The sequence below is a fragment of the Balaenoptera acutorostrata genome, chromosome 17, assembly GCF_949987535.1.
Source record: "Balaenoptera acutorostrata chromosome 17, mBalAcu1.1, whole genome shotgun sequence".
NCBI lineage: Eukaryota > Metazoa > Chordata > Mammalia > Artiodactyla > Balaenopteridae > Balaenoptera > Balaenoptera acutorostrata.
This window is the reverse complement of record NC_080080.1, coordinates 570,467-591,043: the sequence shown is the minus strand read 5'-3', so window position 1 is coordinate 591,043 and position 20,577 is coordinate 570,467. Positions and strand designations below refer to the sequence as shown.

Here is a 20,577-nt window from a genome sequence, read left to right as displayed (position 1 = left end):
TGGCTCAAGGCCCGCCGACTACAACAGAAGGGGGTCTGCCGGCTCCCCCTCTCCTGGGTCTCGGCTGCACGGTTCTGTGACGTTCTCGGCTCCCTGCGGTGGGAAGTTCTTTCAGTTTTCCCCAGTGCGTGTTTTAGGCTCATTCCTGGGAGTTAGACTTTCGGTCTCAAAAGACCATTTTTCTTTTTGTTTTTGACATTTGATCAGTAAAAGAGGATCCCTATACAATATGAGTTATTTCTCTCTCATCTGTCAACTGCCGTTTCCTGGGGGAAATAGCCGCGTCCTGCTGAGTGGCCGCTGGGCGGCTTGTGCTGCGGCCTGATGACCTCTCCTCTCGTGGGGAGGGTCCCCTGCCCCTGCCCCGCTGTCCTAGCTGTCCTGGGCCTTTTACGTGTTCGTGCACTGCTGTTGGGACTGGGGGCAGATAGGACGGCAAGGGCACCCTCATGCTTGGGCACGTGTGTGTCTACCCAGGCTCTTCGGCTCATGGAGCTTCACGGTGGTGCATGCTGGGTGTCAGGACCCTTCTCTTCGTGGCCGAGAGGCTCCATCATCGTGACCTGCTGAATTCAGTGTCTGATTGTTAGACAAAGATTAGGGCTGCCCTGGCTATTTGAGGAAATGGCCAAAGAGTACTAAAGGTGGCTAAAAAGGCTTTGTTATTTTTAACAATTCATAGCAAAATTTAAGTGTGCTTCATACCTGTCATTTTCTAGCACACTTACGATTTTACCCCTTTTCTAGCCTTTTTAGTTTCTTCAACCAACTTTAAAAACCAACTTCCTTCACAGTGGCCCTTTATAGTAAGCGTGTCTGAAGTTGGAAGCTCTGCCCCTCGCAGTGGAGCCCTTCCTAGTGCCTCTCCACCCCCAGCCACCACCATTGCCTCGTCCACACCGTGCTGCTAGCAGCTTTGTGCCACTCACTCGTGTTTCTTCACAATCAGACTTTATTGGGCTGCATCTTAGCATGTACATTTCGAATCCCCTTGATTCTCTCTCCAAAAAGATGTGGGATAGCAGAAGAAAGGTGTACAGCACTATCGAGTCATCGTAGGTCAGTGCAGCATTTTGAGATGCATGCAATACTTTGTAGATATCAGCTTCTAGAGGCTTCAGTGTGCCGGGGGCACTGGGGCATGTTTGCCGCTCCACCAGCTGGTCCTGGTCTGTGTTCCTGGACGGTGGTGGGCCGCACAGTTTTAGACAGATCCAGTCTCCTTCCTGTTGACCAAGTCTCAGCATAGGAAAGGTGAACCCAGGGACAAGCAGGCTCCTTCACAAGGGCTGTCAGGCCAGTGGGCAGGGAAGTGATTTGGGGAAGAGAGGCAAGAATAGTTGTCTTAGTCCCCTCTGGCTCCTATGACAAAATGCCACAGACTAGGTGGCTTTTAGACAGCAGACTTGTGTCTCCCACAGTTCTGGAGGCTGGAGGTCTTAAGATCAAGGTGCTGGCAGATTCAGTGCCTGGTGAGCGCTTGCTTCTTGGTTTATAGACGGATGTTTCCTCCCTTTGTCCTCACCTGGCAGAAGGGATGAGGGAGCTCTCTGGGGTCTCTTTTTTTTTTTATTTTTAAATTTATTTATGGCTGTGTTGGGTCTTCGTTTCTGTGCGAGGGCTTTCTCTAGTTGCGGCAAGCGGGGGCCACTCTTCATCGCGGTGCGCGGGCCTCTCACTATCGCGGCCTCTCTTGTTGCGGGGCACAGGCTCCAGACGCGCAGGCTCAGTAATTGCGGCTCACGGGCCCAGTTGCTCTGCGGCATGTGGGATCTTCCCAGACCAGGGCACGAACCCGTGTCCCCTGCATTGGCAGGCAGATTCTCAACCACTGCGCCACCAGGGAAGCCCTGGGGTCTCTTTTATAGGGGCACAAATTCCATTCATGAGGGCTCCACCCTCGTGGCCTAATCACATCCCAAAGGCCCTGCCTCCTAACGTCGTCCTGCCCGCAGATAGCCTGGTCATCCAGTTCATCCATTTAGTGGACTCAGTCAGTTCTGGGGGTGGGGGAAGGGCAGCAGGGGTGATGGGCTCATTGGCCACCCACCAACACGTCAGAACGGTTGAGCCGGAAATCTCACACACACCTGCCAAGGGCAGGTATCATCAGCAAGCTGCCCCCCCAACCCCGTTCCGTTCCCAGTGTGCTCCCTGCCAGGGGCTGAGGCTACATCGTTCTGCATGAGGGCCTGGGTGAAAACCCCGCCCTCAGAGGGAGTGCTCCACGTCTTCTTTTGCTGTGCTTACTGTTCTGCTCATTGAACTCTCAAGAGCAACATAAAGTGGAAATAAAATCTTGAAAAATAAGCAGCTGTTGCAACTTTGTAGAAATAGAAAAACCCATCCTAAAATTCATAGGGAATCTCAAGGGGTCCTGAATAGCCAAAACATTCCTAAAAAAGAAGAACAAAGCTGGAGGACTCACAATTCCTGATTTCAGAATTTACTAGAAAGCTACAATAACCAAGCCAGTGTGGCACTGGCATAGAGACAGACACATAGACCAATGGAGTAGAATAGAGCCTAGCAATAAACTCTCACATATATGGTCAAATGATTTTCAACAGGGGTGCCAAGACAATTGAATGCGGAAAGGATAGTCTTTTCAACAAATGATGCTGGGAAAACTGGATATCCATTTGCAAAAGAATGAAGTTGGACCCCTACCTCACATCATACACAAAAATTAACTCAAGAGGTCAGAGACCTAAACGTAAAACCTAAAACTGTAAAACTCTTAGAAGAAAACATAGGACAGAAGCTCCTGGACATTGGACTTAGCAATGATTTCTTGGATGTGACACCAAAGGAACAGGCAACCAGAAGAAAAAATAGACGAATTGGACTTCATGAAAATTTTAATAATTTGTACATCAAAAGACACTATCCACAGAGTAAAAAGGCAACCCACTGCATGGGAGAAAATGTTTGCAAATCATATATCCAATAAGGAATTAATATCCAGGATATATAGAGAACTCTGAAAACTGAACAACAAAATACCAAACTACTCAATTCAAAAATGGGCAAAGGACTTGAATAGACATTTCTCCAAAAAAGATATACAAATGGCCAATAAGAACATGAAAAGATGGTCAGCATCACTAATCATTAGGGAAATGCAAGTCAAAACTACAGTGAGGGGCTTCCCTGGTGGCGCAGTGGTTGAGAATCTGCCTGCCAATGCAGGGGACACGGGTTCGAGCCCTGGTCTGGGAAGATCCCACATGCCGCGGAGCAACTGGGCCCGTGAGCCACAATTACTGAGCCTGCGCATCTGGAGCCTGTGCTCCGCAACAAGAGAGGCCGCGATGGTGAGAGGCCCGCGCACCGTGATGAAGAGTGGTCCCCACTTGCCGCAACTAGAGAAAGCCCTCGCACAGAAACGAAGACTCAACACAGTCATAAATAAATAAATAAATAAATAAAAGAAAGTGAATTTCTTTAAAAAAAAAGAAAGAAAAAAAAAAAAAACTACAGTGAAATACCACCTCACATCCATCACAATGGATACTATCAAAAAAAGAAAACAAGTGTTGGTGAAAATGTGCAGAAACTGGAAACCTTGTGCAGTGGTGGTGGGAGTGTTAAATGGTGCAGTGGCTATGGAAAACATTATGGAGGTTCCTCAAAAAATAAAAATAGAATTATCATATGACCCAGCAGTTCCACTTCTGGGTATATACCCAAAAGATTGAAAGCAGAGTCTCAAAGAGATATTTGCACACCTTTGTTCATAGCAGTATTAATCACATTAGTCAAAAGGTGGAGGCAACCCAAGTGCCCATCAGTGGATGATGGATAAGCTAGATGTGGTCCATCCACACAACGGAATATTCAGCCTTAAAAAGGAAGTGAATTCTGGAAATTCCTTGGCGGTCCTGTGGTTAGGACTCAGCCCTGTCACTGCCAAGCGCCCAGGTTCAATCCCTGGTTGGGGAACTAAGATCCCACAGGCCGTGGTGCTGCCAAAAAAAAGAAAAAGGGAATTCTGACACATGCTACAACATGGATGAACCTCTTTTTTTTTTTTTTTAATATTTTGATCTAAGGATACATAGGACTTTAAAAAAATAAATTTATTTTATTTTATTTATTGTTTTTGGCTGCGTTGGGTCTTTGTTGCTGTGTGCAGGCTTTCTCTAGTTGTGGCGAGCGGGGGCTACTCTTTGTTGTGGTGTGCGGGCTTCTCATTGCGGTGGCTTCTCTTGTTGCGGAGCATGGGCTCTAGGCACGCGGGCTTCAGTAGTTGTGGCTCGTGGGCTCTAGAGCACAGGCTCAGTAGTTGTGGCGCACGGGCTTAGGTGCTCCGCGGCATGTGGGATCTTCCCGGACCAGGGCTTGAACCCGTGTCCCCTGCATTGGCAGGCAGATTCCCAACCACTGCGCCACCAGGGAAGCCCCTGGATGAACCTCCTTGAGGACATTTTGCTCAGTGAAATAAGCCAGTCACAAAAGGACAAATACTGTATACTTCTACTTATATGAAGTGTCTAGAATAGTCAAATTCAGATACAGAAAGTAGAAAGGTGGGTGGCAGGGGCTGGGGGGATGAGAATGGAGAGTTAGGGTTTAATGGGGACAGGGTTTCAGTTTTATAAGATGGAAAGAGCTATGGGGAGGGATGGTGCTGACGGCCACACCACCAGCTGAATGTATTTAATACCACTGCACTGCATGCTTGAGAATGGTTAAGATGGTAAACTTTGTTATGTGTATTTTAACACAATTTAAAAAAGCGAAAAACAGAACAAAACAAACCAGTAGGGCTTCCCTGGTGGCACAGTGGTTGAGAATCCGCCTGCCAATGCAGGGGACACAGGTTCGAGCCCTGGTCCGGGAAGATCCCACATGCTGTGGAGCAACTAAGCCCGTGCGCCACAACTACTGAGCCTGCGCTCTAGAGCCCGCGAGCCACAACTACTGAAGCCCGCGTGCCTAGAGCCCGTGCTCCGCAACAAGAGAAGCCACCGCAATGAGAAGCCCATGCACCGCAACAAAGAGGAGCCCCCGCTCGCCGCAACTAGAGAAAGCCCGCGCACAGCAACGAAGACCCAACGCAGCCAAAGATAAATAAATAAATAAAATTTAAAAACCCAGCAGCTGTGAATGACCCCATCAGTAGGACACTGGTACTTTCCCCAGATATAAGCTGTATGTTTCTACTTGAAATAGAAGGGTTCCTGCCCTCCCCTCTCGCCTGCAGGGCTGAGTGACTGGGTAGTGTGGGCCACCCCCGTGAGGGCTGCCAGCGGCCTCTGCAGGAGGGAGCGTGGTGGGGACGTCGTTGGCGGGGGGCTCTCGCCCGAGGGTCACGAGCGCCTTTTCTCAGGCCTGAGCAGCTCTGCAGAGTGCAGCCAGCCTGAGTCGCACCCTTTCTTGCCCTCTTTCCTCCCGTCACGTGGCCTGGGCACTCCAGCTGCACTGAGGTTGTGCCCCCTGGTCTGCACCCCCTGTCTGGATGCTGCGTTCGCGGGGGGAGGGGGGAGGGTCCTCAGGGAGCGGCGGCTCTTGGTCTTTCCTGGCTCCCTGAGTATTTCCTGCCCTCACCGGCGGTCTCCGTGACGCCCGGGACTCCGGCAGGATGAAGCCCTTCCCTTGGCTGGGCTCTGCTCATGTCGCGGGGTTTTCTGTCATCACCGTGACATGCCCTCCACCTGTCACAGCCTCCGCTGTGGTCTGCGTGTCCTCACTGAAGGCGAGGACGACGCGTGCTGGACGGGGGCGCTGCAGGGAGGTGGCTGAGGAGGGGGCTGCGCCAGGACATACGGAGAGCTCCCCAGGAGGCGGGCCACCCAGAGCGATGCTGTCAGGAGACCGGGGCTTTCTCAAGCTCAGGGAGGAGCCGTGAGCGACAAGCAAGTCCTGGTCGTCCCTCCGCAGCTGGCGCGTCCGTACCGGACGATGATCCTGAGGGTCATGGAGACGGTCGTGAGCGGTCACGTCGGCGAGCTGGGCGAGGACGTGGCCAGGGCCAGCATCCTCCTGGCCTCCAGCGAGATGACCAGAGTGAAGGTCTGTGGGGCTGACCAGGCCCCGGCTTGGGAGGGAAGCTGCTTTCCGAGGCCTTTCCTCCCACGTGCCTTTAGGGTGTGGGTTTGTGCCCGGCTGCCTCGGGCTTGGCCCCTGGGTCCTGTGCACTGACTGCCCTCCTGGGGTGGGCAGGGTCACCCCACAATCTCCGATGGAAACTGAAGCAGAGAGCAAACTTCCCAAACCCTCAGGGCAAACGTAGGGGCAGTGGTGCCCGGTGTGTGGGGGCGCTGGGCTCAGCAGGGAGCCCTGCTCGCAGCAGCACCGCGTCCCAAAGACGGGCAGCCTGTCCCCTGGCGTGACGGAGGGCAGAGTGTCTCGTTTCGCTTCCTGGGCGGTTTCAGCCTCCTCCGGTCTGGGTGCCAGTTCAGATCTTCTGTGGGGTAGGAGTTGGTCTGTGATTGGCAGCAGGCTGCCAGCAACGTCCTGGTGGCCGTGGGAAAGCGTTTCATCAGCAGCGTGATGGAGGAGATGCTGAGCAAGTTCCAGCCCGGGGTCCTGCCGCACCATTTTGTCGTGCAGACGCTCGCCAACCTCTCAGTTTCCAATGGTAGGTGGCGGCCCGGCCCCCTTCGGCCCGTGCTCTCAGCGGTCGTGAGGACCTCTGAAAGCCCGCCGGCCTCGGTTCCTTGTGTCCCAGCAGCTCCACCGTGAGCCCCAGGCTGTGCAGAAGGAGCTCAAGGCATGTGGCCGGAGTGCCCTCTGCCTCCCCTGGGGCACAGGGCCCGAGGGAAGGACAGGCTGGGTGGGGATGGCAGTGGGGCCCCCGTGACGTACCCCTCTTGCAGTGTTCGGCATGGTGCCCTTCCTGACGCCCATCCTGAACACCATGCTGCCCATGCTGAGTGCAGCCAAGCCCGACTCGATGAGGGTGGCGTTCTGCTGTGGTAAGGTGGGGCCTCTGCGGGCAGGGGGGCCTCTGCGGGGCGGGTGGGCCTCTGCGGGCGGGTGGGCCTCTGCTGTGGTAAGGTGGGGCTCTGCGGGCGGGGGGGCCTCTGCGGGCGGGTGGGGCTCTGCTGTGGTAAGGTGGGGCCTCTGCGGGCGGGGGGGCCTCTGCGGGCGGGGGGGGGCCTCTGCGGGCGGGTGGGTCTCTGCGGGGCAGGGGCTGGGCGCAGCCTGTCCACTCCTGGACCTTTTGTCTCCAGTGCCCCTTTGTGGGGCTGCGGGTCCTCCAGGCTGCAGGAGGAGGGCGGGACATTTAGAGGAAGGGTGACTGCAGGCGTGGGCTGGGTGGGCACTGCTGCAGGTAGAGACCTGGCCTCTGCCATCTGACTGCTTTTCTCTGCTGCTGGGGACCCCCCTGCCCAGGACTTTACACTGCAGTCCCTGAGCCCTGGACGCTTGATGCGGGGCGGGAAGAGACTTACCCAAAGCTGCAGCTGCTTCCCATTTCTCTCCCTGCTCCGTGCTGGGAGAGTGACCATTCCATGGGCATCTTGGGATGGGGTATTCACTCTCCCACCTTCTGTGTGCAGCCCTCTGCGTGCCTGGGCAGGGGAACGGCGCCTCGCGGCATGACTCTTGATGGGAGGGGAGGGCACTCATGTGGGAGGGAAGCAGAGGGTCCTGAAACACGGGGACTGAGGGGGCCTGGGCCTCTTCTAGCAGCCACCACGTTGCCCTTGTCCTTCAGCTTCCTGGTGACCCTAGTGTCCCCACCAGTCTCAGGAAGACTGCTGGCTGGTACTGAGGGGAGGGAGAGGGAGCGCCTGGGCCATCTGAGGCCCCCACGAGGACAGGACCCTTTTTAATCCGCAGCCCAGCCTGTTAGCAGGTGCTGGGCTTCCTCCCCAGGCTGCCAGCTAGGGAGCATGTGGTGAGGGCGTGGCCACACTGGGCAGGGCTCAGGGTTGGGGTTGGGGGCTGGTAGCTAGAGCATTGGTGTTTGGGGAGGGTTCCTAGGGAAGCTGCGTATCTTGCACACACCTGGGGACTTTCCTAGCCGGGGCCTAGAGCTTTGGGCCCCAGCCCTCGCTGTTCACAGTGGCTTTGGGTTCAGCGTTCCCCTGCTTTCAGGGGGCCCTAGGAGGGGCTCCAGCCCCTGCCAGCCCTCCTCACAGCCCCCGCGTTCCCCATTCTCTCCGTTCCCTGCCACGGTCTCTTTGGTGCCTTCCTCTTGCAGGCTCCTCCCACCTGTGTGTGATTGGCAGGCTGCTTGGGCTGAAGGGCAGAAACCCTCCTTGACCTAGTTTTGGCTGAAAAGGGAATTTGTGACAGGATCCCCGAGCAGCTGGGCCGGGAATCACCGCTGAGCTGGGAATGCAGGAGCAGGACACAGAAGGGACCGAGGCAGAGCTGAGGGGCTGGGGCTGTACCTCGGGGGCGCTGCACACGGGGAGAAGACCAGCCTAGGACAGCCCGCGTCCAGGCCGGTGGGGGAACAAGAAGAGCCCGTGTCGGAGCCGAGGGCTTAGTTACTGGCCCTGGACAGCTCCTCTGGGAAGTACTGGCCTCGCTCCGGGAAGCGCGGGGCCCTGCACAGAGAGCTGACTCGCAGTTCTCAAGAGCTCTGGTCCCTGCCCTTCCCAGGCCAAAGGCCCCTGCAGTTCTCACCTTGTTGGTATGTCGAGTATGAAGCAAGTGCATGGGCCAAGAGACCTGCCCGCAGGCCGCCCTCCTGCTGAGGTGTGCGCTCCTCACCACAGATAGGACGTTCAGGGTCTGCAGTTGGAGGGAAGAGTGGCCCTGCCTACTGGAGTGGCCTCAGTCGGGCCAGGAGGGTCCACATGAGCCCATCAGTGGCCTGGGTGGGCCACGAGAGGGCTGGGGCCTCCTGTCCTTCCAGACAGCCTCTGGTTCTGGGCAGATGTCTGTGTCCACTGCAGGAAGGCGGCACAAGTGGGCAGCGGTGCTGGGCCAAGAACAGGAGCACGTGCACACTTGAAGGTGCTTGTCCAGTTTGCAGGAGGCTGTGGCCAGGCAGGGGAAGAGTGGGGAGGGAGACCCAGAGACCGCGTTGACATGTCCCAGATAGCAGGGTGCACGGCTGGCCTGGCCACACTGTCCAGCACCAATAGGCGGCCAAAAATCACTGCCCACAAGGAAAGTCTCTGATAGGAAAGGTGGCAGCAGAATAAACAGAAACCGAGACTTGGGGAAAGCAGACAGTTCAGGAAGGAGAAAACAGGCAGGAAAGGAAATCTGGGGTTAACATTCTCAGGGAGTTAAGAGAAGATGCATTCAGGAAACGAGCATGTTGCTATGAAGAAGCTACGTTCGGAGAATAAAATTAAGCTTTTGGGAATTAAAAACATGATGAAAATGGAAGGCAGAAATGGAAGAGAAAGTTGAGGAAATCCTCCAGAAAATAGAGCAAAAATGCAAATATATGGAAAATAAGAGAGAAAGAAAAGAATTAGCAGGCTAGGCCATGAAGCCAGCATTCGAATAAGACACCCTGGAAAGAACGAACAGAGAGAGTGGAGTGAGGGAGTCGTGCAGTACTCCCCGAACCCGCCCTGGAGCAGGAGCTGTTCCTGATGGAGAGGCCCTCCAAGCACCACACCAGGAAGACTTTGCGGGGGGGTGGGGCAGGGATGGTCCAAGGGGAAGCTGAGGAAATAGGTGTCCTTGCCTTCTCCCGTTCAAGGGAGAGCGTCAGAAAGCTCCAGTGGAAGGCACCCTCTGAGAATCAGAACCCTGCCCAGATGCTACTTGAGCAGGAGGGTAAAGACTCTTTTGGAGAAGCAAGGATCAGGAAGGGTGCGGTCCCCCATGGCGGGGCCAAGGGAGCCCCAGGGTGTGCGGCAAGAGATGTGGAGGTTGCCTTAGTGACTCGTGCCTGGAGAGCCAAGGAGACTCAAACCGCAGGTGGTCGGTTACTCTGGGAAACAAAGCTGCTCATGGAGGGAGTGGGTGGGCTCTGGCAGCGCGGGTCTGGAGGGATGGATGGAAAGGACTGGCCCTGGCCTTGGGGGGAGTAGGTGAGGAACATCGTGGACGCGTTATTTATCGAGAGATAGATCCAAACCCCATGTTTGCTTCTGGAGAAAGGGAAATTGGGCTGGCAGAGGGTGTATGAGAATTGCTCTTTTACCTTATGCCTGTGTGTATACCTGATGAAAAACTCAAACCTAGTAACAGATTCAAGGGTGGGTTTCTGCTTCTGGCCATATAGTAGCCTGTTATCCTGAAAGACCTTCCCATGCAAAATACCTAGGATCCCTGATCAGTTTGACCAACAGCCTGACTGAACAGCTCAAGGAGGCAAAAGAGGAGGGGGGACGAAGGGGGCGTGGAGGAGCGGGGGGTTGAGAGAGGAGCTGAGGGTTCTCGGGGCACCGGAAGCCTTGGTTTTAGCAGCCATGTGGCGGGTAGGGGACCAGAGCCCACCTCACCAGACCCTCCAGGGGCCCATCCTCAGTGGAAAGGCTGCCCATGACACAGAAACCTTCCCCCAGGAGGTAGTTTTCTTTCAGGATTTCTTTATGTTCTCTCTTGAGCACGTGTGACCATGGCTGCCCTCCTGTAGATGGAGGGTTAGGGTTAGTCTTTCTGCTGGGCTGCAAAGCCCAAGGTAAGAAATTAGCCTTACAAGTGGGCCAGGTTTGAGGTTGTGAGCTGGGGCAAGTAAAGACCCCCGGGGCAGCTGCTGCAGCCCCTGCCTGGGCGCCGGGCTCTGCCCTCGGGATCCCCGGCCGGGAGCCGCCACCTCTCTGGGCCATTCCGTCCTCATCTCCCCCTCCACTGCCCAGGCCCCGTGGCCAGGTCCTGGCCTCCGACTCTCCTTTGTGGCCCCATCGTCTCCCTTGACCCAGGGTCCAGGCCCTGCTGACCACTCGCAGGTCTGCACCAAAGCGAGTCCCCAGGCTGCCCCGCCTGGTGGCCCAGGCACAGTCCCTTCCACGGACACAGCCCCCCAGGCCAGCGCTCCCCACTCTCGGCACCCCGCCACCGTGCCCCCGGGTCTTCTTCCTACACATGTCCTGGGGGCCCACGCCTGCCCGGCACAGCGGCCCTTGAAAGCGCGTGGCATGCGTCTCTGTGAGGGGAGAGGTGGGCACAGCAGACTGGAGTGGGCCAGGCGTGGTGGCCTGGGGGCATTTTGGGGAGGTTGGTGCCTGTACTGGTTTCCTTGGACCACCTTAACGAAGGACCACAAATTGGGGGGTTAAAACAACAGAAATGTGTTCTCTAAGGCTCAGGAGGCCAGGATTCCGAGAGCAGGGTGTTGGCAGGGCCGTGCGCCCTCTGCAGCTCTGGAGAGAAACCTTCCAGGCCCCCTGGCGTCTGGAGGTGCCCGTGCATCCTGGCGCGTTGGCTCGAGGCTGCAGCAGTGCAGCTCTGCCTCCGTTGTCCCCGCGCGTCTGTCTCTCTTCTTGTGAGGACACGGTCCTGTTGTAGTGGCACCCCCCACACTGTGACCTCATCTTGACTCATTGCATCTGCAAAGACCCTATTTCCGAAAAAGGTCACGTTCTGAGCTTCTGCGAAGCACACGAGTTGGGGGACCCTTCACGCCCGCACAGCGCTTTGGTCCCGAGCTTGGCCGGGTGCTCGGAGGGTGTCTCGCGGGCGGTGTGGCATGTTAGAAGGGGCAGGTGTTGCGCAGAGCCTGTGCGGCCATCGGCCGGCCGCCGCTTACCGCGTGGGTCGCCACAGCTCTGCAGCGCTTCAGCGAGAGCACCCTGGAGTACCTGGCCGACCTGGACCAGGCCCCCGACCCCACGGTCAGGAAGGATGCCTTCGCCACTGACATCTTCAGCGCCTACGACATCCTCTTCCACCACTGGCTGCAGAGCCGGGAAGCCAAGGTATGCGCGGCCTGTAGGGACCTGTGCCCTCGCCTAGCTGGCTTTCCTCTCCCACCCCCAGCCTGGAGGTACTGCTCCAGTCACCTGGGCCTCTTCTGCTGTCCTGCGGGTTCTCTGGGGGTGGGGGGGGGGGTAGATCTGTCTACACGTGCCCCTCCCTCCCCCGCCCCGCAGGTCCTCACAGAGTAGGGCTAGTTTTCTGCGGCCCCAGCGCTGGACCTCTCCCCCTGGGCCCACTCCCTCCGCCCCTTTAGGACCCCCGCTCGTGGTAACCCGGGTCTTCGAGTCCGGCTGTGGGGTCCTTGGTGGAGGGCTCTTTGCACACCTCTGCCCCGGGCTGACGGGCATTGCCGGCCGTTCTGCACGTGAGCGCCTGTCCCTGTGTCCCCCCAGCTGCGGCTCGCTGTGGTGGAGGCCCTGGGGCCCATGAGCCACCTGCTGCCCAGCGAGAAGCTGGAGGAGCAGCTCCCCAAGCTCCTGCCTGGACTCCTCGGCCTCTACAAGAAGCACGCCGAGACCGTCCACGTGTCCAAGGTGCGTTCAGGAGTTTAGCTGCAGGGGGCGCGGGGTCGGGGTGGGAAGCCCCCGAGGCAGTCAGCCTCAGCGGGGGGCGCGGACGGGAGCCGGGGAGCCAGGCCCACCTGGCCTCGCCACGCGCCCCCGTCCCGGCCCTCCCCTGCGAGCGCTAGGGCGGAGGGCTGGGAGACTCCTGCAGCCAGCAGGGGTGGGGCTGGGACAGGAGGAGGCCCTGACGGCCCCTCTCCTCCCTCCTCGAGCAGAGCCTGGGCCAGATCCTCGAGGCGGCCGCGAGCGTGGGCAGCCGCACGCTGGACGTTCAGCTTGACTCACTCCTGGCTGCCCTGCACGCTCAGGTGGGCTGGGGGCCCAGGGAGGGGTGGGAGCACGCTGGGGAGGTGCCTGCTGAGGGTTAGGGAGCAGGAGGCGGGGCTGAAGTGCAGGCTTCCCTCGGGGCTAGGCCCCCTGTTGTCTGCCCAACGCTGGGGCTCGGGCCGCGTGACACAGGACAGCCCCGGTGTGCGGGGACCGGAGCAGGCAGCCAGCAGGCCAGGGGCAGCTCTGGGGCCATCTGCACTGGCCGTGCGTCCCGAGGACCCGGGCTCAGGTGGAGACCCCCTTCAGGGGTCCTGAAGGCTCTGATGGCGAAAGGGCTTCGAGGAGGCTCCTCAGCCGTGCACACCCTGCCCCCCCAGGTCAGATGAGGAGCGTGGAGGTCACGGGGAGCTCTGGTGGGGACGTTGCGTCCATGGGACTTTCTGAGTGGGAGAGAAGAGGGGCGGAAAACTAGAGAGAGCGTGGGCAGGCGGCTCTTTGAGAAAGAGAAGCAGGGAGAGTGGACTTACTTCTTTGCTCCCCCACCCCCTGGGGCATCTCTGGGCCTGCTCCACTCCCACACCTGCTGGGATGCCAGCCTGGCCCCCCGGACCCGCTGGCCTGAGCCCTCACCTGCCACACACACGGACGGCTCCCAGCGAGGGCCGGGGGTCTGGCTATGGTAGAGAGATTAAATAGTAATTTTAGTGTGTGAGCAATGGTAATGAACCTGAAAAACTGTATGAAGTGGATAGATTCCTAGAAAAGTCTTAAAAATGTCAAAATTGGCAGAGAAGAAATAGAAAACTTGACTAAACCAAGAAAGAAATGGAAACAACATACCAAGCCCTTCCTTTCTGAAAGCAAACCCAGGACCCACGTGGTTTGAAGGTTGCGTTCTTCCAAACTTTTGAGGGACAGCTAATTTCCACCCTACACAGGTGGGCTTGGAAATGAGAAAAGGATATCCAGAGCTGCCTGATGATTCTTTGAGGCTGGTCTTGATTCCAAATCCAAATCAGGACCACACAGAAAAATCTAGGTCTACTACTGTGAGGCTAGATGTGAGGATCGTGTGCTCAGTGAAGGGAGTTGCCCTGAACTGTGCTCCCAGCACTGCACCCTCAGCACCGTATCCTCAGCACTGCACCCTCAGCACTGCTCTCCCAGCACTGCACCCTCAGCACTGCTCTCCCAGCACTGCACCCTCAGCACTGCACCCTCAGCACTGCGCTCCCAGCAGTTCACCCTCAGCACTGCTCTCCCAGCACTGCACCCTCAGCACTGCTCTCCCAGCACTACACCCTCAGCACTGCACCCTCAGCACTGCTCTCCCAGCACTGCACCCTCAGCACTGCACCCTCAGCACTGTACCCTCAGCACTGCTCTCCCAGCACTGTACCCTCAGCACTGCACCCTCAGCACTGCGCTCCCAGCACTTCACCCTCAGCACTGCACCCTCAGCACTGCTCTCCCAGTACACGAGGGGTGTAGGGCCCAGCCAGGGGGGCTGCACAGCACTGAGGCCTGTCAGCTCACCTCATCATGGAACGAGATTCCTGAAAATATTCTCTGATACCAATCAATGCAGAAAAAGCTTTTGATAAAGTTCAACACCTATTTGTCGTTAAAGCTCTTAGCAACCAGGATCAGAAAGGAACTTCTCTAATTTGATGAAGTTTAAATACCCAAACCCTCCGCATACATCATAGTGAATGGGAGACAGGTACGTTTCCTCTAGTGTCAGGAGCAGGAAGGAGCCCCACTCTCAGTTTTAATGGGGAAAGGAACAGAAATGGGGGGAGCGAGGACAAACCTGTCGTTCCTCTTCTCCCGGCCACCCACCCTCCGTCCCAGTCCCCGCTTTGCCTTTCCCGAGTCCCCGAGCTCCTCTTAATACACTCAGCAACGGGTGGGTTGCCACTCGGGTCTCCCCAGCAAGAAGGCACAGGCGTGGGGGGGAGAGTCTGCTCTGTTCTGTTCCCTGCTGTCCCAGCACCGGTCCGTGTTAACTCATGAGCACTCAGTAGATGTTTGTTTTATGGATGGTTGATTTATTCATCCAGAAATGCACTCATATATGAACTGAATCGGTTCACAAATACTAGAACTAAGTTCAGCAAGGTTGCCAGTTACAAGACCACCCTGTAAAAATCAGGAGCATTCTTTTCCATCAGTAGTGACCAACTAGAAAGTACAAAAAAATGACCATTTACAATAGCAACAGAAACTTATCGTAAGGTATCTGGGAATTCACCTAACGAAGAATGCCTAAGATCTCTATGGAGAAAAAGTTTACAACTCTGAAAAAAGTGAGGAAAAAAATGAGAGATGTAGCACAATATCATTTACTTAATATAAAAGTGATTGCATAAAACTGTAAAAACAAACAATGATTATCTATGGGATGGGGGTGGGGTTTAAACGGGAAATATAAATATATAAAAGCTGAAAAGGCAGAAAAAATGTGATATTTCCTTTTCTTAGAGCTTTCCATTCATGTCTTTTGTTTTTCTATTGGTTTTTAGGGTTTTTTTTTCATATTGATCTTTAGCAGTTATTTATAGTCTCATATCATGTATGTATAAATGTTTGTTTCTACTTTGTCCGTTATCTGTGGCTCTGTTTATGGTATTTTTTGCCATGCAAAATTATTTAGTTTTTACACCATCATTTATCCATCTTTTATGTTACAGTTCAGCTTTTGCTATACTTGGAAAAGGCTTTCGAGTTCTGCAATTAATTTTTAGCTTCTCTCATTTTCCCCTATACTTTTACTGTTTAATCCGTCTGGAGTTTATTTTAGGGAAAGAGTGAGAATCTAGTTTTATCTTTTTTCCAGATGACTACCCATTTGCACTAGTTACCTATTGCCCTTTGACCGATCACTCCAAAACTTAGCATGTGAAAACAGCAGTGGTTTACTCTCTCCGAGTCACTGCGGAGTCCTGAGCAGCTCAGGCTCGCACGTGGTCACGTCACGCATCTTCCGAAGGCTCCCGGGGGGGTGGGGGGTTCTGCTTCCAAGCCGGCTCCCTGCTCCTGGGCTGCTTGAGCGTCCTCAGGGCTGGCAGCTGAGTGAGCCCGGGAGCAGGCAGGAAGCCGCGGTGCCTTTTATGGCCAGGTTAGGTCTTTGCAGTGGAAGTGACAAGGAGCACCCTGGGGGCCTGGAGCAGAGCCCAGCCGCCTGGCATTCACCTGGTCCTGCACCGCTGGTCACTTCTCACCTTAGAGCCCTGTGCCCGGAGGCCCTGCGGGTGTCCTTTGTTGTGACCTTGAGGGGTTGAGTGGGTACTGGGGTGCCACCCAGGGCTCAGCCCCCGGTGAGTGTCACCCGCTGAGGTGCAGTGGAGCCCAGAGACACATCTGCCAACAGCCTCTGTTTTTGCTTTTACTAGTGCAGCTTCTTTTTCTTTTACAATTTTGAACGAATGGACTCCAGGTATTTTGGTTTCCAGTGCTTTCTGTATTCTAGAGGTCCGTGGTTTCCAGCCCAGGGTGTCATGCCCAGGAAAGCGGGAAACTGTCTCCTTTCTCATCAAGGAATGTGTCTTGGGAATTTGTTTCCTGGCTGGTGGTGGGAAGGGTGGGGTGTAGAAGGAGCCAGGACTCTTTTCCCTTGAGAGGGCCAACTATAAGCTGTGGGCTGAGGTCCCCAGGGCGCTTCCGGTCACAGGCAAGGGGCTCCTGCACCCAGGTGAGAGAGCACCTGAGGGACCTGCACCTGCGCGGTGGCTGGGGTGGGGCCTGGGCCCAGCATCTTCAGGGGACCTGTCCCTCCCGCGGCCTTGCTGGGCCCCTGTGACTGTGCCCTCTGTTCCCGGAGCAGGTCTGCGTGCCCGTCGAGTCCTCGAGCCCTCTGGTGGTGAGCAACCAGAAGGAGGTACTGCGCTGCTTCACGGTGCTGGGTATGAGGCCGCGGCCTGGCTGCTCTGGGGGGCGGGGGGCCCCTTGTCTAGTGTGCTGCCCGCCTGTGTCTCTGGGGAGCATACAGCCAAGGCCTGGCTGGGCCGCAGCCCCGAGCGTCCGGCCTCGCTGGCCACCGGGCCTTGCTTGTCTTGGAGGTGCAGACAGCCAGCAGGGGGCGAAGGACAGCGCGTTACAAACAGTTTTTGACGAGCGCTTGCCCTACAGCCTGCTGTTCGCCTGACCGCCTGCTGGCCTTCCTGCTGCCCAAGCTGGACACCAGCAACGAGAGGACCCGTGTGGGCACCCTCCAGGTCGTGAGGCACGTCATCAACTCGGCCGGTAAGTGCCCTCGGTGGCGCAGAGATGGAAAAGGCAGACATTGTCCAGCTTTTAGGTGAAAAGGAACATCTTGCTTTGAATTCTTTAAATATTTTCCCCAACTTTCTATTTTGTAAAACTCCAAACTTTTTGCAAAGTTGCAGCAATAGTGCTCATCTGCCCCCCAGCAGGTGTCCGTCACTGACATTTGCCCTGGCCAGCTGGCTGCAGGCAGTGGGGCACAGCGCCCCTGATCTGGGCCCGGCAGCTGCCACGTGCCCGCTGCTCTGGTGGCTCAGGGTCCCGCTGACCTGTCACGCTGTCTGCCGCGGCTGCCGCTCAGTGTGGGGTCTGTGCCCAGGCATATGTTGCTTAGTTGTGTCTTAGATGTGGACCTTTGAGAAGAGCTGAGGCCAGTTCTGTAGACAGTCCCTCGATTTCCATGTGTCTGATGATTTCCTCACAATTGGATGGAAGAATTCAGGTTTCTTGCTTTTAAGGCTAATTTAATCAGCAATAAGCTTGAACAGTTTTCACACTTAAGTCTGTTTTTTTCCGGTGAGTCTTGGTTGCTAAACAGTGGCCATGGCCGTGGGCCACATCAGGCCTGCAGCCTGCTTTTGTACAGCCCGTGAGCCGAGAGTGGTTTTCACATGGCAACGGGTTGTACAAGCAAACAAAGAAGAATATGTGACGGAGACCACTTGTGGCCCTGGAAGCCTAAGTGTTCTCTGTCTGACCCTCTGTGGAACAAGCGTGTGGACCAGGTGGCGCCTGTGCACTTGGCAGCTCTCGGGTTTGGGGAGTGAGGGGGCAGCACTTGGTGGGCGGGGCCGGGTCCTGCCGTGAGCCCAGGAGCGCGTGGCTGGTGGCCGGCTGGCTCCCTGGGGAAGGGTGGTGCTGGGACCGAGAGCAAGGCCTGTCACCCGCCACAGCGCCCTCGGGAGCCCAGCTGCCTGCGGGCCTTGTCTGGGCCTCGGCCGGGCCCTCGCTTCCTCTCTGATCTGCTGTTCGTGGTCATTAGTGGTGCTGAACGTTTTTTGCGCAGTCAGCCTCGCTTGCCTTTCCTTTGTTAATTCTTCTCTCGCGATGATGTTCCAAAGTCACTTCGTATCCACTTGTCTTTCATTTTTTCCTTTAAGTTATTTCTCTGGCCATAAGTGTAGATACGTATATATGGTTAGGACTCGGTGCTCTCACTGCCCAGGCCCCGGGTTCAATCCCTGCTCAGGGAACTAAGATGCTGCAAGCCACGCGGCGTGGCCAAAAGAAAGACGTGGTACATATAAAAAATGGAATGCTACTCGGCCATAAAAAGAATGAAATAATGCCATTGCAGCAACATGGATGGACCTAGAGATTATTATATTAAGTGAAGTAAGTCAGAAAGAAGAAGACATATGCAATATATCACTTTTATGTGGAATCTAAAATATGACACAAATGAACTTATTTACAAAATAGAAACATACAGACAGAAAATAAACTTGTTACCAAAGGGGAAAATTGGGGGGAAGAGATAAATTAGGAGTTTGGGATTAACAGATACATACTACTATATATAAAATAGATAAACAACAAGGTCCTACTGTATAGCACAGGGAACTATACTCAGTATCTTGTCATAAACTATAATGGAAAACAATCTGAAAAAGAATAGATACATAGGGCTTCCCTGGTGGCACAGTGGTTAAGAACCCGCCTGCCGATGCAGGGGACACGGGTTCGAGCCCTGGTCCGGGAAGATCCCACGTGCTGTGGAGCAACTAAGCCTGTGCACCACAACTACTGAGCCTGTGCTCTAGAGCCCGGGAGCCACAACTACTGAAGTCCACACACCTAGAGCCCGTGCTCCACAACAAGAGAAGCCACCGCAATGAGAAACCTGTGCACCGCAGGGAAGAGTAGCCCCTGATCACCACAGCTAAAGAAAGCCTGCGCGCAGCAACAAATGCAATGCAGTCAAAAAAAAAAAAAAAGATACGTATATGTGTAACTGAGTCACTTTGCTGAACACCAGCAACACTGTAAGTAAACTCTACTTCAGGAAAAAAGTAAAATTTTTAAAAATTATATATATATACATATTTAAATCTCTCCCTTTTGGGGGGCTTGGCCCTTGGTGGTTTAATTTGCTTGTTTACAATTGTGGTAAAATACACATAACATAAAATTTTCCATGCTCATCGTTGTAGGTGTGCACTCAGCAGCGTTAAGTACATTCACATCGCTGTGCAGCCGCCTCCAGGACCCTTTTCATCCTGCAAACCTGAAACTCTGTCCCCACTAAACAACACTCCCCACATTTCAGTCCCTTTTAAACCGCAGGTTTCCTGTGCTCTTTTCTTTCTCTTGTAATTTGTCCGTGGAAGAGCCTAGGCCATTGGACCTGTGGAGTTTCACACGGTCAGCTTGGCGGGCTGTGTTCTTGAGGTGCAGATTGAGGTTTTCTCGTCCGTCTGGATTTCTTGCAAATTGGCAAGAACTCAGACTCCAGTCGAGTCCCTTTGGCAAGGCTGTAGGGGGCACAGTGTGTACCGGGCGGCCTCGGCAGCACTGGCGCTCGCCGCCTGGGGCACGGCTGGCGCTGCGCCGGTTCGCTGGGTGCCTTGATGAAGAGATGCTCTTCACCTGCCACTCAGCCACGCAGAAGTGTGGCTCATGGGGGAACTGCAGGCTCAGCTGTTGGCTCCTTTGTTTTGTCAGTTTTCAAGATAATACACTGGTCCCCTATCATCTTCTAAAGGTGATCATTGCTCTTTAAAAATATCATAGGGACTCATGAATTCAAACATGTTCGAGAAATTTCAGTTCATTGCAGTTTTTACCATTATTTTTTAAATTAATTTTTATTGGAGTATAGTTGATTTACAGTGTCATTTTAGATTCTGCTGTACAGCAAAGTGAATCAGCCGCACGTATCCGTATATCCCCTGTTTTTTAGATTATATTCCCATCCAGGTCACCACAGAGCACTGAGTAGAGTTCCCTGTGCTAGACAGTAGGTCCTTATTTGTTATCTATAGTTATTACCATTATTGGAGCTCAAATTGTGTCATCTCCGGGGAGTGGGGAGACTTCTTCAAGTTCTGAGTCCTTTGATGATGAACTAAGCTCATGGTGTATATTTCTTGCCCCAGCCTCCAGTTCCCCGTGAGAGGTGGGATCAGGACACACCCCTCCCCTGGGGCTGGCCTTGGAATGACAGCGCCATCACTGTGCTCCCAGTCTCTGTTTTCATTAAAAAAATTTTTTTTTGACCACGCCATGTGGCTTGCAGGATCTTAGTTCCCAACCAGGGATCAAACCCGGGCCCTCAGCAGTGAGAGCATGGAGTCCTAACCGCTGGTCCGCCAGGGAGGTCCCTCTTTGTTTTTAGTTTTATTAATCTCATGACCACTTCTTGATAGTCACTTTTTACCCCCATTTAAATATCAGAATGAGACTTCCCCGGCGGTCCAGTGGTTAGGACTCTGCGCTCTCACTGCCGAGGGTCCAGGTTCGATCCCTGGTCGGGGAACCAAGATCCCACATGTGGTGTGGTGCAGGCCCCCCCCTCAAAAAAAATTAAAATAAATAAATATCAGGAAGGGAAGGGTTATACTGCTGGTTCTCAAAGTGGGGTCCTCAGACCGGCAGTGTCAGCTCACCGGGGAATGTGTGAAAAATGAATGCCTGAGCCCGCCCGGGCCTGCAGGTTGGAGTGGGGAGAGGGGACGGCGGCTGGTGG

General features: G+C 54.9%; 1 protein-coding gene across 17 annotated transcripts in view; it reads left to right on the top strand.

Annotated features, from left to right (window-relative positions):
* The window catches only part of MROH1 (maestro heat like repeat family member 1), a 66,674-nt gene that overhangs the window by 13,931 nt on the left and 32,166 nt on the right, over positions 1 to 20,577 (top strand). For 16 of the 17 annotated variants that reach the window (XR_009005775.1, XM_057531821.1, XM_057531824.1 and 13 more), the window contains 8 exons: positions 5,887 to 6,018; positions 6,424 to 6,586; positions 6,825 to 6,923; positions 11,638 to 11,789; positions 12,183 to 12,323; positions 12,569 to 12,661; positions 16,450 to 16,528; positions 16,755 to 16,868. Coding sequence is in view for 16 of the 17 variants with exons in the window: in XM_057531821.1 (XP_057387804.1) it covers positions 5,887 to 6,018; positions 6,424 to 6,586; positions 6,825 to 6,923; positions 11,638 to 11,789; positions 12,183 to 12,323; positions 12,569 to 12,661; positions 16,450 to 16,528; positions 16,755 to 16,868 (973 nt within the window). In the remaining variant the exon portion in view is untranslated. The remainder of the gene's footprint in view (positions 1 to 5,886; positions 6,019 to 6,423; positions 6,587 to 6,824; positions 6,924 to 11,637; positions 11,790 to 12,182; positions 12,324 to 12,568; positions 12,662 to 16,449; positions 16,529 to 16,754; positions 16,869 to 20,577) is intronic. The other variant, XM_057531823.1, reaches the window with a different exon arrangement.